This window comes from Pteronotus mesoamericanus, unplaced genomic scaffold (genome assembly GCF_021234165.1).
Source record: "Pteronotus mesoamericanus isolate MK-2021 breed Mesoamerican mustached bat unplaced genomic scaffold, CSHL_Meso_final contig_33, whole genome shotgun sequence".
NCBI lineage: Eukaryota > Metazoa > Chordata > Mammalia > Chiroptera > Mormoopidae > Pteronotus > Pteronotus mesoamericanus.
The window spans coordinates 15,243,929-15,261,319 of record NW_026555135.1 but is presented as its reverse complement, the minus strand read 5'-3'; the positions used below and the strand labels follow the sequence as shown (position 1 = coordinate 15,261,319).

Here is a 17,391-nt window from a genome sequence, read left to right as displayed (position 1 = left end):
GTTTCAATCAGCTTCTATGGTTTCACCCCTAAATAACACAGATTGCTAAAAATGATGAGCATTTAAAGTCAACTTGAAATGTAAAGACCAAGAACGCAAACTAAAATAAAATCAACTGAGAGTAAGGAGGTACTGACGGAAATAGAGGGGATCCTACAGCCAAGATTGCTCTGCCTAACAAAGCTATCATTTAGAATGGAAGGGCAGATAAAGGGCTTCCCAGACAAGAGAAAACTAAAGGAGTTCATCATCACCAAACCATTATTATATGAAATGTTAAAGGGACTTATTTAAGAGAAAGATCAAAACCATGAACAATGAAAATGGCAAAAATAAGTTTCTATCAACAATCGAATCTAAAAAACAAACTAAGCAAACAAGAAGGACAGAAACAGAATCATGGATATAGAGAGTGCTTTGATGGTTGCTGGAGGGGAGGGGGTGTTGGGGAATGGGTGAAGAGGTGACGGAATTAAGAAGTACAAATAGGTAGTTACAGAATAGCCATGGGGATGTAAAGTGCAGTATAGGAAATAGAGTAGCCAAAGAATCTAAACACATGACCCATGGACATGAACAATGGCGTGGGGATTGCCTGAGGTGGTGGGGGATGCTGGGTTGAGGGGGCAAAAGGGGGAAAAATTTTTAATAAAAAATGAATGACAGAGTTGAGAAAAATATTGCAGGAAGTAGGAAAAGGCACATATAGAAACAAAAGAGAAAAGATATGTACATCAAAAAAATATCCTCAAGCCCTGGCTGGTGTGGCTCAGTGGATTGAGTGAAGGCTTGTGAACCAAAGGGTCACCAGTTTGATTCCCATTCAGCGCACATGCCTGGGTTATGGGCCAGGTCCCCAGCGTGGGGCACAAGAGGGGCAACCACACATTGATGTTTCTCTTCCTCTCTCCCTCCCTTCCCCTCTCTCTATAAATAAATAAATAAATCTAAAAAATGTTTTTTAAATCTTCAAATGCTAAACTAATAATAGCTCAAAAATGGGAAAAAATGAAGAAATATTAAAAGATAAGACATTTTCTCCAATTGCAAGATACAGTTTTCACAATCAAAGGGCCCATTGTGTGCACAACCCAGTGTATGAAAAAATGGCATATAAACAAGGCACACGTGTACATCAAGGACAACCAAGTCCTAAAGAGAAGATAGTAAAATCTTCCTTTAAAAAATATCAGAGACAAAGTAACTGGGATCAAATGGTTCCAAAATCCCAACAGCAGTCTCTGAAGACTGGAAAACAATAAAGCCATGCGATCAAAATTCTGAAGGTACAGATTTCAACCAAAAGTTTTGTGCCCAGCCAAACTATGGAAGAATTGTATGTAGAATAAATAACATTCTCAGATGTGCAAGGTCTTTAGCTTTCATATACCTTTTTCAAGAAGTTCCTGAAGGACGTGCTCTGAAAAAAAGTAGAGTTCTGTACCAGAAAACAGAAGATCCAGTACAGGAGAGAAATGAAGGCACTTTCAGATTTCTCAGTAAAGGAAAATTTCACAGGCCAGAGCTGTACCACAGGCAGCAAGAACAAGTAGAGAATCCAGAGAAGCCAGAGAAGACCTCCCCCACCCACCACAGGGGACAATGAAATCTGTCACATCACCTGATGTGTTTGAATAGATAAGAGTTTGTGGTAAATTAGTTAATGGATAAGTGGACAAAAAAAAGTGTTCTAATCAACAAGTGTAGTCCAACTATATATGGAGAAAATGTGATGAGGGTTAAATATTCAGGGGTTGAGAGAAGACGCAATATAAGAAAACAATGCCTATCTCCTCTAGTAAGAAGTAAATGAATACATAAAACTGATTAACTGGAAGAATTTTAATCTTCTGAACAGAATCAAAGGTGAGATAATCATGAAAATGGGATAAGGGACCACTGTTCTTCATTATAAATCCTTCTAGTACTATGTGACATTTTGTGAACTATATACCTATGTTATTTTGATAAAAGTAAAAACTATGAAATTGTCATTATCATCATCAGCAACAATAAAAAAATAACTTCTATATCTGTTCATTGTTTATGATGCCATTTGTTGTTATAACTTTCATGTTTAATGATTGGAGACATATCAGATAAAAATTTAAGTATTCGCAAATCTTGGTAAGAGATTAATTTTGAATGACAATGGGTATGCAGAGGAGTCAAAGACAATTCCTACATTTCTAGTTTAAATAACTGGTTAAATGCAATACCACTAAATGAAGCAGAAAATACATTTAAGGGAGTATAGGGAAGTCCAAGTTACCAGGCTAAGGATACCAGATGCAGGAACTGTCCCCAATGGCAGCACCATCTCAACCACAGAGACTTCTCCCTTCTGCTTCAAATTCCTCTATTCCTCTAGTGCTTCAGTCACTTTTCTTAATTCAGAATGATTTGTTTAGCTAAAATATATTCATAAATAATCTTGAGGTACTTACGGATGAACTTACCCAATTTTTAGTATACCGTGCTCTGCCTGAAGCAATCCCAAGTCTTTGGAAGAACACCTCAAAATCATTACCAGATCCCAATTTGCTAATCCTTTTAGGGATAAAAGTCAGGATTATTTGAGTAATTTCTTCATCAAATACAAATTAAGATTAATTAAATTCCATTCTTACTATTACAAATATAATTTTAAATGTATTGCCTTAGATAAGCAGAAAAAATTTGAGAAAAATAACAGTTCTAATCACAAGATATCTACTGAAAGAATACTTTGGGTATGGCAACCATTGTCCCTTTATATTCCTGGACCCGATTCCAGCGAGTGGAGAGGGATTATCCCCACACCAACAGCAAGCAATTATTCAGGAAGCAAACTGGGTATCCTACAATTCAGCCCAGCACTGACACTACATACCTGGAGTCAGCATTAGATTTCACAGGTTAAGGGCTCATTCTCACAAGACTGTCACCCCACTTTCCCTGCTTCAGAAGCCAGTTGTAAACCCAAGTTGTTACCTGGGCTACTCACCTACGAGCTACAGCTTGGAGGTGCCCATAACCCCCTCCTTGAGTTCCTAAGTTCAATTAATTTGCCAGAGTGGCCCACAGAACTCAGAGAGCCATTTTAAATACTAGATCACTGGGTTATTATAAAAGGATATATATCTATATACCTCAGAAACAGCCAGTGGGGAGAGATGCATAACCCAAGGTGTTAGGACAAGACACAGAGGTTCCAGGCTCTCCCTCTCCCTGAATCTCCACATGTTCAGCTACCTGAAATTCTCTGAACCCCGTCCTTTTGGAATTTTATGGAGGCTTCACTACATAGGCATGACTGATTAAATCATTGGCCATTGGTGATTAATTCAACCTCCAGCTCCTTTCCTGTCCCTGGATGTGGGAAGTGGGACTTTGAAAGTTTCAGTCCTCTAATCCCGTGGTTGGTTCTCCAGGCAACTGGTCCCCATTCTTCGGTGCTTTCCAAATGGCATTAATTAATGTAACAAGAAACACCTATGCAGCTCTCATGGCTTAGGAAATACAGGGCCTTAGGAGTTCAGTGCCAGAAGTGGGGATATCTCTTATAAATCACAGTATAACAATTGTATAAGTCAGTTTTAAGAAAAGATTCATAAAGTAAAATAAGAGCTTCCTTCATTAACTTATCTATATTTGTTGTATATGACACAGTAAAAAGAAGCAGAGATTTTCCAAATAATTCAGATGTTCATCTTATTCTTAAAATTTTGAATTATTCATATTGTTGATATCTATAACCTTAAACTACTGAGACATGTATTCTTCTTCCCTTGCTTGTGGGCTCAGAGAAGAAAACTTCATTTCATGTGAATTCTGAGAAGGAATTTTTCTGGTGAGACCGACTCCCCACAGTCAACTCAGGGCCCAAATTTAATAACCAAGAGCCTAGTGGCCATTTGCCAACAGGGGCTCCTCACATTCTCTGGACACCTGAAAGAACCTCAGACTAAACTCTTGTTTCTTGCACTGTGCTGGTCTTGTTTACTTTGTCTGAGTCAAACACTGCAGGGAAACCCTGGGTTCCTCTTCTACATATGATTGAGACCTACTCTGTCCAATCAGAATTGTATAATTTGGACACCTCATTTACATAAAAGGGACTTAATTGAGAAACTGGGTGAGAACTTTTATTGTAAAAGGTGTCCCCCCTTGAGTGGGGGCTGGGGAGTGTATACACAACTTAGGTTGCTATGCTGATCTTTGTCTCAAGCTACAGATCCTTGTTATTCAAATAAATGCTTTTTGTTTTATATTACAGTCTAAAATTAATTTTGATTTATACAACTGAAACTGAAATATTTTCTGTAGTCTATATTTTTCTTAGAGTAGCTAAAATATTTGTTAATTGTATGATGTTCAGGCAAAAAGAAAAGTTACAGAGTGACTAGGGAACAGAAATATGAAGGGGAATTACTTTCCACCATTATAACCTTTGATTCATGGATCATGTGTATACCTTACCTGTTCAAAAGAGAAGCATTTTGTGATGGTCTACACTGGATTAACTTCCAAACACATAGTAATATTTTATTTGTAAAGCTCAACATTGCTTTTCCTTTATCAGATGTTAGAGAATTTTGAAAAATTAAATTTGTATTATTAATGATTAAAAGAAAATACCCTTTTTTTCCCAACATAATCCCACACTAAATTCACTAGCGAGTTCTGTCTGTTTGCTTGCTTGCTTGTTCACCTGGGCATGCCGATAAACACTGGTGAAGGACTTTTTTTATTCCAGCTCTCATAGAGAGATTTGCCTTCAAAGCCTTCATCGGGACTTTGGAGCTACACAAGTTGAAAGAGAGAGAGAGAGAGGGAAGGAGAAAGAGAGAGAATACTTATAAATCAGATGATTTAAAACTTAAATGTCCATTAAGTAAGGAATGAATAGCTAAACTATTTCAGTGAAACAAGGGAAACAATTCATACATTAGCAGTCATTAAGACTTACAATAATGAGTATCTGACAGTATGGGAAAATTCTCATGTTATTTATTATGTATAAGTGCAATTGCTATAAAAAAAATACATGGGATGAATGGAAAGGAGGCTACAACAAATTATACTAAGCCATTATATTCAAAGGAATGGTTATATTACAAAAAATGTTTTTGATCTCTTTTTCTAAGTTAAGGGAGACTGCTTTCAAAAACATTATTTCTCTTCCTCTTATGAAAATAATTGGAAAAGAAGCAAGCTAGTTAAGGGAAGGTAGTACTTTTAATATTTCTTCTTTGCCAGTAAGGTTGCTAAAGTCATTAAATAATACGTAATCAAACAAATGCATTAACATTTTATCTAACTGAATTTTTATTTTAATTATATTAGGTACTGGGCTTTAAATACATTTTCTGGTTTTATAGATGACAAAACTAAGAGTAAAATATGACCTATTGTTGAATTCTAGACTCTGAGCATTAGATGTTATGCCAAAGACATTTAGCAAACAAACTTTAACATGTTCCATAGTTACTCATAGGTTATTGAACAATATATGGTATAGAATGTTTTTATTTTATAATTAATAATAGTCCTATATTCTATTTTTCAACAAATTAAATTTTAAAAAGTTTATCAAGTATCTATGCTTTAAGACTTTTTTTGAATGCCAGGGATACAAAGTTCAGTAAGACCATTTTGTACTCTCTACTAGTGGGCACTACATATAGAAATGTGGAATTGAATGTGCTTGGTGTTTTAACAGAGGGTATGTGCAAAGGTCTATGCAGACACAAATATACTCGCATTAAGTGTAGGGGGAAAGAAGCTATGCTAATATCTTAACTTGTAAAATATGAATAAATACAGCAGCAAAATAATTTTATTCAAGCTTATAAATTTTCACAAAACTTTGGTATAAGGGACAGTACCACTCCATTTATTCTAAGAAATGCAAATTTGGAATAGTGTAAAACTATATGACTAAATTCTCAGTCTATCACTTAAAATGTATATGCTGCGATTCATTCTCCCAAAACAAACAGAACAGAATAAAACAAAACCAAAAAATGTCAAGCATCACATAATTTTAAACCTGACCTAGAGAGCAGTGGTTTTGCAATTGTCCCAGGGTACCATCTATCCAGTAAACAAACATAACTGCCACATTTCCTCAGCATTTACCTTAAGTTACATGTGTAGTGGGAACTCTCTGTACTGCCTTCTTTCTGATATTTAAATTTTTACATATTTCATGGAAATTGGTAAAACTATAGGCAAATGATGGAGCTCTTAAATTATGACATGTGTAAATCTTTTTCAAATTAATTTTTTCTATTCCCATAGGACAAGTTAAATTATAAGATTAAATTCCGTGCTTTTGAAACCAAAGCTTAGTGATAATTTAAGTCTTACTTAAAATCCCTATTTGAAGGGAAATATGTTTTTCTTGCTAATTACATTTCAAATGGTCATTCTATTAAATAGGCAAGCCTTTTTTTTTTTTTTCCTTTCCAAGGCAAATCAGGTAATTAGCAGTAACAAGAAAAATGTATTTGAAAAAATTAATTAATAAAAAAAAAGAAGGAAAGAAAGAAAGAAAGAAAAATCTGCCACGCCAAAAACTTGTTCATTATGACTAACTATAGGAACAGTGGATTTATGGGGGGGGAGACCTAAAGTGAAGAGTTGCCTGTCAGTCCTTTAGGAATTCAAGCATCACCTCTCCACCAAGTTCAGTACCCTGAGCTACCGTCGGAACTGATAACTTTAGTGGTCAGCCCAACTCCGTAGGGCTCTGTGGATTGGAACCCAGGTCAGGAAGTCAGGAAAGGGGGTAGTTATACGGTCTCACCTAGCTTCTGCCTGTAGCAGCCAGCACTGGGTGTATTTTTAATCATACCCTTACTCAGTTAGTTAGAAACTTTAAGTCTTCCTACATCTTGAGTTACTTGATATCATTCATTGTATTAAGGAATATAAACCAGCTTTAAAATGAAGGAATTAAACCACAGGACTATGTCCTGGTTTAGCAGTCCTGGATAAGTTGTGTAACTTTGGTGGCTACTGCATTTTAAGTTCCAGTTTTCTCATTTTCAAGTGCGGATGTAGACACATTACCTCAGGATGGTGTGGGGAGATTATAGGATGATGCATGTAAATATTTCACTGGATGTAATGTTCTATGGAGTAGATACTTGCTATATGGAAAAAGGACAAGTTATAAAATAACACAGATGCTTAGCATAATAATGGTATCTCAAGATAACAGCATTTGGAGAACTCAGGTTTTCTAAAATTATATGTAATTATTTGTACCTCCTTTGTTAGGTTGTATACCAAGCTGTACATCAGTGGGGTGCAATCAACTCTCAGAGTGTAATTTCCTGAAAGATAAATAGAAGATAGATTATTTTAAATTTCATTTCTTTATTTTACTCTTCATTCAAAGACCACTCCTAACTCTTTAGACAGAATGATCCTTTTAAATCCTGAGTCCGATCAAGACAATCCAACTCATCGCCCTCACCATGGCAACTCAGTGCTAGAGATGAAAGCACCTCAGGTCACCGCCCCAAACTTTCACCTCCAGCTCGCCTCACAGACTCCTTCTAAGGGTCTTTGTACATACTGCTCCCTCGGCCTGGAACAGTGTTTTGCACCATAGCTGTGTGAATTACTCTCCCACCTCACTTAGGCCTCTGTTCTAATGTCATGTTTTCTGAGAGGTTTTCTCTGAATGAAAAAGGCAAGATACAGAACATTTAGCTGTAATACGATATCAAAAACCTCTATATGGTAGTGAGAGGCAATAAAATGTAGTGGTTAGAAGGATAAAGTTGAAAGAGATCAGTGTGATTTGAGTCTCAGCGGTCCCCTTTATAATCTGAGTGATCTTGGGAAAGTTACTTAACCCCTTTGAATCTCAGTTCCCTCTTCTATACAAGAGAGATAATAATACTTACCTCACAGGGTTATTGTGAGTACATATTTATAAACTTTTATATGTAAAGCACTTAAGACAGCTACACGGTTGATTTGTGTGAGCTAAATTCTACATACTTTTGTGCCTTTTGTTCTTGATTCTAAATTATGATGGAGAGACAATGCAGCATTTTAAAACAGGGAATGACATATTCAGCAAAAACCAATGATTTAAAAACATATTAAAAAGAACAGATGAGGTGATAAAAAATAAAAAAATGAAAAAAACACATTAAAATCAAATTCTAAACTATCAATAAAGAGACCATTATTCTACTTTTGAAAAATATATGAAGTATTTATTTTGTGTGGCAAAGTGTCTCATCTTATCACATGTTTTTAAATAAGGGTAATAATAATACAAGCTGACATTTTTGAAGATTCACTCTGCAAAACACAGGCCTGGGAGTTTTGCAAATATTACTACTTTTGCTCTTACAAGAGCCTTTCAGTTGTTCTTAGAAACTCCATGTAGATGTGAGAAAACTACAGAAAGTAACAATCTGAGGTCACACAGCACAACTAGGAAGTGGAAGTGACAGGAATAAGGCCAGGCCCTTAGCCAGGAACCTGAGACAGAGAGGAAAGAATAACTGAAATGCACTGCATAAACTAAGTTAAGAGGCAATGGGAATATAATCAACAATACTGTAATAACTGCATGGTGTCAGGTGGATACTAGATTTATTGGAGGGCTCACTTAGTAAGTTATACAAATGTCTGATCACTATGTTGTATACCTGAAACTAATATAATATTGAGGGTCAACTGCAAATTAAAAATAAATAAATAAATAAACATCCATTTGTTTGGGAACAACAAAAAAAAATCATTCTTTTTTTGCTGCCCCATTTTAAAATCATTGAAATCTTTAGCTCCATGGTTTACTTATTCATTGAGCAGGTATTTACTGAATTCCTACCATATACAAGACAATCTGCCAGAGAAAACAAAGCAGAGGACAGCTTTCCCAAATGGGTATTCTGGGCTCGCAGCTGTTATGAGTCAGGGGCAGGGGCCTGACAAAGCAGGTGGCCAATCCAAACCACAGGCCCATCACCTTGCCTTCCTTATTAGTGCATGATTTGTGAACTAAACTGCTCCTGCTACCATGATCACATCTTTTCCTATGGGACCAACAATATTCACCTTCTATAGAAGAGTCAGCATTAATATAAGCCACACCACGCTCCTGAAGGAGTCTGGAATTCTCCTATAATATGAAAGAAATAAAAGCATAAACATGTAGCCTAAAAAATGTACATTTACATTAATCATGTGCAGATTTGTGAATTAAGCCGGCCTAAATTAGCCACAAAGTTGACATATAAGATTATCAAAATTATTTGTTTGAAAGAACTTTTTAAAAATTTGGTAAGAATAACAAGTAAGGCATTTTTAAGACTAAAGTGTGAAATAAAACTGTCTGCATTTTTAATTTTTTAAAAGGAAAGGAAGTTGATTACTTAACCGTACTATAGTTTATCCGTCTCTTAACAAACATGAACGACCTAAGGGATCCTTTCAGTGGAAGTCTTCTCATGGATCTCTCATTACTTAAGTACAGAATCTTGCCTAATTCACAGGGAATGAATTATTTCAGATATAATGATTAAAAATAAGTGAATTTCAATGATGTCTGTAGACCCTGAAACATGAAGTTTTCCTGTGTGATGCCACCACCTACTGGTCAACCTTAATCATTGCGGTTTTAAAACAAAAGTGTAGTAAAGGTTTTTGAGACATCAAGTGCATTTTGAATCTGAAACATGCAATTTCCTAAGCACCATAACTATAAGGAAGAAAATAAAAAATATTCCACTCTAGGTGATGAAAACAGTTTCAAAGATACAAATCACAGTCTTAACATATTTTGGCTCTTCCAGATGCCAGTGTAAACCCTTTTTGTCTACAGAAGCATTGCTTAATTTTTTTTCCCCCGAAGAAAATTTAAGGTTACAGGACTTCTCATAATTTCTAGAGTATAACAACCAAATAAACATTTGTTGCATGACTGCAAGTTAATGTAATAAGTGTTAACTTTGAATATATTTACTTTATAGCTGATGCTTCTATTACACAAAGCCAATAATACATGCGGGTAAAATTACTTTCCAAGGGGCTTAGTAAATATTCTGTTGTGGGACTTTGTGCCTCACTTTTAGCATAATTTAATTTAGACTAGATCATTATGATATAAGAAAGATAATTGTGAAAATTATACCTTACTACATAAGCTCAGGGGGTATTTACATGTGGTTAGCTTTAAGAGCCAATTTGGAAAAGGTAAGAGAAACATCATAACTTATTTTGCTTTTTTTTCTAGTGAATTTAATTACTTCCTATCACACTCTCAGAAAATGAAGTAAAGTTATTTTGACAGTTGAAATTAGCTGGCTCTAAAATGTTCAAACAGAACTCGTTCTTTAGTGACAAAAGTATTTTTTATTGTTGATTTTTGAACATGGATATGTTGTTGCAGATTTTCTGAAAAAAAGTTTGTATATTTTCTCACTGGATTCACATATTATTTTTATATCCTTGAGAATTAAGTCCTAACTGCCTTCTTATTACAAAGATATATATTGTAGCAAATGATCAACTAACCTCTGCCCACTCAGTAGAACCAAGAAGACCAAATTCTTCTGCATCCCAGCTTGCAAACAAAATTGTTCTTCTAGGCCTCCATCCTAAAATATATGTATATACATGTAAATGCTGGAAAAGCACACAATGTATCCAAGACATTGCCAAGCCCAACAGGAACAACAACAATAAACAAAGTCATGGATTGTTTAGGTTTATAATGATTGGCTACGCATAGGAAACCATCTGTGACCTGCAGCTGCCTAGAGCAGAAGACAGCGCTAGATGTGGTCAGTGTTCTGAGAGCAAATTAAACAGAGAAAATGCTTAACAACTCTTCCGTGTTGTTGTGGCATCACATGATTGTCCAGTGTCAGCTGGTTGTATGATTTCACTCAACTCTCTGCCAGAATTAGTCAACAGCAGCTCAATTAGTGTCTGCGATTACTGAAAACTACACAATTCAATAAGGAGGTCGTATGGCTTGTAGTCAAGAACACTGGCCTTGAAGTTAAAGAAAGATCTTACTTCAAACCCTGGCTCTTTCTGTTACTAGCAGTGTGACCAAAGGCAAACTTACTAAGCCTCTGTTTCTTCATCTGTATACCAGGAATAACAAAGTAAAGAGACTACTGGATGGAAGGATTAAATGGAAAAATATTCATAAATATAGCATTTAATAAGTGCTCCAAAAATTGTAAGTTGCCTTTATTTTAGTAACTATTTCATCTGTGCTTATTAAGAATGTGTATTCCTATACCTTATGAATACAGTGTTTCATTTTTGTCAGGTTTGTTAATAGTGTTATTCAAATATCCTTTAATTTTTATTCCTCATTTTTGCATTCTTTGACATGCTCAAGGACTGTCCCAGTGATTTTTTGTACTTACCACAGGGAATCTTCTTACAAAATCATGAAATTTTTTGTTATAATATCAAACTATGGAATTCAGAAATTATGTAAATCTAGGTCTCCATAATTTTGTTTTCTAAAAATATAACATAGCTGCATGGGGGAAACTTAAGCATCTTTATACTTTATTTAAAAAGAGACATCATGGTTTTGCAGATTGGTAGCCAGAAATTTGAGTTTAAACCCTGGTTTTCTGACTCTGCTGCACACTAGCTACATAATCTTGAGTGAATTACTTGGTTCTGTAAACCTCAGTTAGCTTATTTATAAAATGAGAACAGAAATACCTAGGTAAACTTCTCCCTGGTTGGTATGAGTTCGGAATAGATAGCACATGTGAAAACACCATTTTTCTGAGAAAATAAGTACCATACAAACTTAACATATTTTTTTACCATTGTTTTTATTGTTGCTAAAAAAATAGGATCCACGTTCACAGCCCCTACGTTTTGTTTGCAGGGTGAGTAAACCAAGTGGGCTTCCTGCTCTCATTGTATAACAATTATTTCAAAAAGCAACTATTTGAACTAAATTTTATTTTGGTTTTTGTATGAAGAGTCTAAAAAGACTGAAGTAATGGTGCTAAGAGTATAAACCTAAATTACGGAGAGCAATCAAAAGTTAGGGGTTTGAAAATGCAGACACTGAATTTTTGGCTGTATTGTATTAGGGAAGAAGACCAGTATTTTTCTAAATCAGCTTTGATCTTCTCAGTTACTTCGTACACTTGGCCTCATGTATGAGGCTAAGAGAGCCCAAGGAACTTCTGCTCATGGTTCTCAGACCATGAAGCTTTGGCTTATGATGTAATTCTAGTGTGTGCTCTTCAGTGAGGAAACCCATTTCCATCTTCTTAGTTGCTAAGAGTAACCATTAACAGTGTACTTCTTTTACTTCAGATTACAGTTTAATATGTAAATAATACTATATAAATGCAAAAATGAATACACAATATAATTAACTAACCAATATCTGTAATAATAGCCACAGTTTATTGAAAGCTATTCCATGCTACCACTAAGTACTTTATGCTGCTCAGATGACATAGTTTTCATTATCCTCTCAGATCACCCTTTTCACAAACCTGTGAGGTGGCATTTTTCCACTCACTTAGGAGAGAACTAAACTGAGACTCAAAGAAGTAGGCCTTTTTACTCTTTGTCCAAATTACCTTCTTTTTTCAGAACTCCAAAACTCCTCACGATTTCATGAACAACAGCTGCTCCACTCTGAGGGTCAATGCCACCAAACACCCATGAGTCACGGTGACCTCCGAGAATGACATATCTGTCTAGAAAGCCACATTGCAAAATTGCTTGTCATTCCGAGTCAATCACATAGCACATTGCAAATGATTCAAGAGCATCCAAACACGAAGCATGACACTTGGAGGAAGCCCTGGACAGGTAGCTCAGGTGGTTAGAGTGTTGTCCTGTTATGACAAGGTTGTAGGTTTGATCCTCCCTCAGGGCACATACAAGAATCAACCAATGAATGCATAAATAAGTGGAACAACATATTGATGTTTCTCTCTTTCTTTCTCTCTTTCTAAAATAATTTTTTTTTTAAAAAGACTCAAAGGAAGATAGCAAGGTTCCTGAAGACCTGTAAATACATTACATATTTAGTTCTGATTTTGATGTACAAAGACAACAAAAAGATGATAAGCAAATGAGTAGTATTATGGTAATTATAAGTATATATGTAATGATAATTAAGTATAAAATTATCCTACTCACATCTTTATATAATTTCCTATTACTCCTCTCCTACTTAGCACTGTTTCCAGAATTTTCAGATTAAGAGAACACAGTGGCCACACACCAAGTTCTCCACTCTTTACCCCTTCTGTTTATTTTCAAGATACAGTTTAAGGACTTTTCCCCTTAATGAACTGTTTCTCTTTTCCATAGGGACAGGGAGTTGCTTCCCAACCCAGCACTTAGAACAATCTTTCGATAACTGAAAAAGCATTTACTACACGTAGGTGTACGGCTCCCCTCCCAGCCATGAACACCTCATCCCTAGAGGGCATCTTCTTTGATCCTGGCATCCCCAATGCTTAGCACCGAGCTGGCGCCAAATAGGTACTCAGGAGATTCAACAAATAGCCAGTTATATATTGTTTCATTTTCATTGGAAACATATGGATATTTTTGACTGCTAAAAGAAAGCACTGGCTTCTTATAAGAAAGATAAACAATTTAATTGGATCTGTTTTGGTAAAAATACATAACCAGATAATTTCTAAGGAACTGGATCATAATGAAGTAAGACTCTGTATAAGATGTATGTCTCCAGATTATACGAAATCTTATGGAAATCATGTGTCTATTTATTTCATCAACTTCAATAAAAAAACTATGTAAAAATTTATTAATTCAAGGTTACTTATTTTCTGAGTGCTTTTATATTGATGTTCATAGTTATCATGAAGATATTTCCCCATGCAAAGCTATGTAATAAACAAATTCAAAGCCCTTGAGAAAAATATCTAAAGTCCATCTCTCCCTGCTCTTCTTCCCTTGATCCTCTAAGTAAAGCACGCATACTTCATCACCAGCCTTGGTCACCTGACCAGCCTAGCCTCGTCATCTACTTTTCTTCCTTTCTTTCCTTCTTTCTTTTCTTTCTTTCTTTTTTTTTTACAACATATATCACAATACAAAATTACCTCATATTTATGTGTTTTGTCTTTTTGTAAGTTCCCTTAGGGCAAAAAGTTGCTTTGCTTTGTTCTCCTGATAACCCCAAAGCTCACAGCAGTACCTCACCCAGAAGTGTTGCTTGTCTGATGTTTGCTGATGAGCTTACCGGGTTCCACTACTCCTCTGAGAGTTCCAATCACATTGTAAATTCTCGTGACTTTATTGTTGGAATGGATGTGCATCTTGACTTTTCTAATGCACACATAATGAACACATTTGAAAAAAACTTGTTAACAGGTTACCACGCACAATTTTTAAATCTTACAACATTGTTTAAAAGATTTCTAAAGGTACACAGGCAAAAATTACATTGGCCAACTGTCCAATTATAATGAGGTAAGTATAATCTTTTCTTCAGCCTGTGATTTTGTTTCCTGCTGGACCTAGGTAGGTTTTAATTTTTCATTCATCCTCTATAATTGTTTTTTAATGTAAATTTAAAAAATCTTCACTCCCCCTAAAAAGAGGTAAAATAAGGGTCTCTTACTGTGTAGAAAAATTTCCAGCAAAGCCAGGTCCAACATTGTAGGGCACTTTGAGACTTCCTTTCCAGCTGCCATCTGGCGGTGCAGTCCCACCCATTTTTCTGTTGAACATGGAAAATATTATTAGCTGAAGGAAACCATAAAGTTACAAGTTAATATGTCAATGAATTTGCTTCCTCGAGTGTCTGTTCATAATAGCTACTATGAGTCAGCAATAGTGCAAAGTGCTTTGCATGTGATATGCCATTTAAATCCTTACTACAACTCTTATGAAGTCAGTACTATCATCCCCACTTCGCAGATGAGAAGCATGATGCTTAGAGAGACTAGGTAACAGAGCAAAGTCATGAACTTGATAAGTAGTATGGCTGAGATTCGAATGTTTGTTAAGAATTCAAACTTTATGTTACTAGTTTTTAAAAGTCGACCAAAAGTAAAAAGTGCTTTTCATGGCAAGCTCTGAAGAGACAAGTTGATGTCAAACTTTTGGGGATTTTCTATCTATTATGTTATTTCTTACACTGATAAATACATTCAAAATATGTATATCATCATCGTTTACAAAACTACTTTCATACACATATATTAGGGAGAGAAGAGCAAAGGAAAGATTTCACTTCAACCAGCAGTCCCTAAAAGTTTCACACATTTTTTTTTTGTTTTGTTTTTAAATTCAGAAAGGTAGAAAGATTCCGACAGACCAGCCAGTACAGGCCACCAGCCCTGGTTAACTCTTACCAGAGGACTGAGAAAGAGGTGTGATAATGTGTATTGAGTGGTGGGGCAGACCTACTTCAACATGTCCATCTGGACTGTATTAAGAGCAGGGATTGACTTTTTCTTGATGTGAGCATAGAAACCAAATATACCTTTCCTAAGAAGCAGCCAATAAAAGAATATGGTTTAAGACAAACTTGGGAGTGGAAAAGACCAGTTTCCTCCTTTTTCTGTGCCTGCACGCAAGTACTTGTTCCTTTCCTAGATACTTGAGAAAATGTGAATAGCTCAACTTGACCTAGAATCTATTGTACACCCTATACTAAAACAATTGATAAGGTCTTCTCTTGAAAACTAATTACAAATAATATTCTGTTTTAAAATGCTCTATCAGGTAAATGCTTATTTCCCCTTTTCTTATCTTACTAGGGAGTTTGGCTAGTAAATATAATTTAAAGTAATATACTATAAATTTATTCATTTGTTTACAATAAAATTTCACATACAAAGCATCAAGTAACATGAATGGACATTTTACATTTGCAAAAAGCATAATCAGTAGTCAAAACAGCCAATAATTAAGTATGCAAAAAAGTTTAGAAGGCAAGTGAAGAATATACACAATGCTTGTTTATACATAAAATAGTTCTACGATGCTATATTGTACGCTAATGACATGGAATGCTTTTGGGGTGGAAATGGGTAAAAGGGAAACTTTTTACTGTGTACTGCTTTGAATTTTGAACTGTGTAAATGTATTTTCTTTTACATAATTGTAATTTGAAATCTGCTTTATTTTCCACTGATAGTAACATATATGTAGGTTTCCATGTCATTAAATATTCTTGTACAACATGTACTTTAATGGTTTCAAGCACTACCATAGCCATAGTAATGTATTTGACTACTTATCAATTATTGAAGAATTGTGTAGTTTATAGTTTCTCATTATTAAAAGCAATGTTAAAATCCCTTTCATCTTTTAAATATCATGGCCATTTAGATTTTATTTATAAGCATGTTTAGACAAATGCATAATCTATGCTGCCCTAAAAATCTGTGCCCTACCCTCAATCTTTAAGACCCATAGGGTAAAACTAAGAGTCCAAAACATAAAAATACTAGGGTACTATTCCTTAATGTGCCCTTAAATTGGAGAGACACCTCCAATGCTCAGATGTCAGCCCCCTCACCTGTAAAAATGAAGGCACAGCTCTAGGTTATATAAAGAGATTTTTATACTCACTATAATAAAATAATCAAGAATGTCTTGAACTCAAAGAGGAAAAGGGACTAACTGGCTAGATACTGCAGTCCCTAGCAATACTGCTTTCAGAGAAGTCAGTGTTTTCTCCCATCCTAAAGGATAAGGAAGAAGAAGGGACATACAGATAGGAGAAAGCAGGGCAAGAAAGAGGAAAGAGTTCCAAAGCCAGGTTAAGCAATAACACATTTGGAGACGTTTCAATAATGAAAGCATAGCGGGGAGAGGAATACAGACGAAAACGAATGGTGCTCTCGGTGTGTTATTCCAGGATTCCAATAAATAGCTAATAAGAAGATTAGATGAGTAAGAGATTTATTAGCAAAAAGACCCATGAGGAAAATAACAAGGGATGTAGAGAAGGCTGAGAAAGCCATCAGACTGTTATACAGGTCTGATATGGGGTAAAGAGAAAGGAAAGGAAGAAAAGAGTGTTGGGTGGTAGCATCAAGTTGAGCGGCAGCATCAAGCTGAGCAAGGATGTCAGAGAGTCCTGAGCCAAAATTTCCCATCAGAAGAGTCCTGCGCCTTCCATAATGGGCCTGGTTTAGTATTCCTGACACTCTCAGTCACTGACTGGGAGGACCTATGGGAAGTGTGGCCTTGACACAAACAGGTGATGCATTTCAAAGCAGTGGCTGGAGCAATTAATCAATTATGCTTCCTGTATTTGGGGATTTGAAAGGCTCATTTTCATGGCTGTCACACACCATATACCAATATGTAAATTCCAGAACAGAACCACTGTTCTTTAAGATGGTGATAAAATTTGATGCTCCACCCACCTCAGAGAAT

General features: G+C 35.6%; 1 protein-coding gene across 1 annotated transcript in view; it reads right to left on the bottom strand.

Moving 5' to 3' along the window:
* FOLH1 (folate hydrolase 1) overlaps positions 1-17,391 on the bottom strand; it is a 50,580-nt gene that overhangs the window by 7,959 nt on the left and 25,230 nt on the right. Inside the window, exons 8-15 of the mRNA XM_054576413.1 lie at positions 14,618-14,716; positions 14,237-14,322; positions 12,594-12,713; positions 10,531-10,613; positions 9,073-9,136; positions 7,258-7,325; positions 4,694-4,785; positions 2,460-2,550 (exon numbers count right to left, since the gene is read on the bottom strand). Of these exons, the coding sequence (XP_054432388.1) occupies positions 2,460-2,550; positions 4,694-4,785; positions 7,258-7,325; positions 9,073-9,136; positions 10,531-10,613; positions 12,594-12,713; positions 14,237-14,322; positions 14,618-14,716 (703 nt within the window). The remainder of the gene's footprint in view (positions 1-2,459; positions 2,551-4,693; positions 4,786-7,257; positions 7,326-9,072; positions 9,137-10,530; positions 10,614-12,593; positions 12,714-14,236; positions 14,323-14,617; positions 14,717-17,391) is intronic.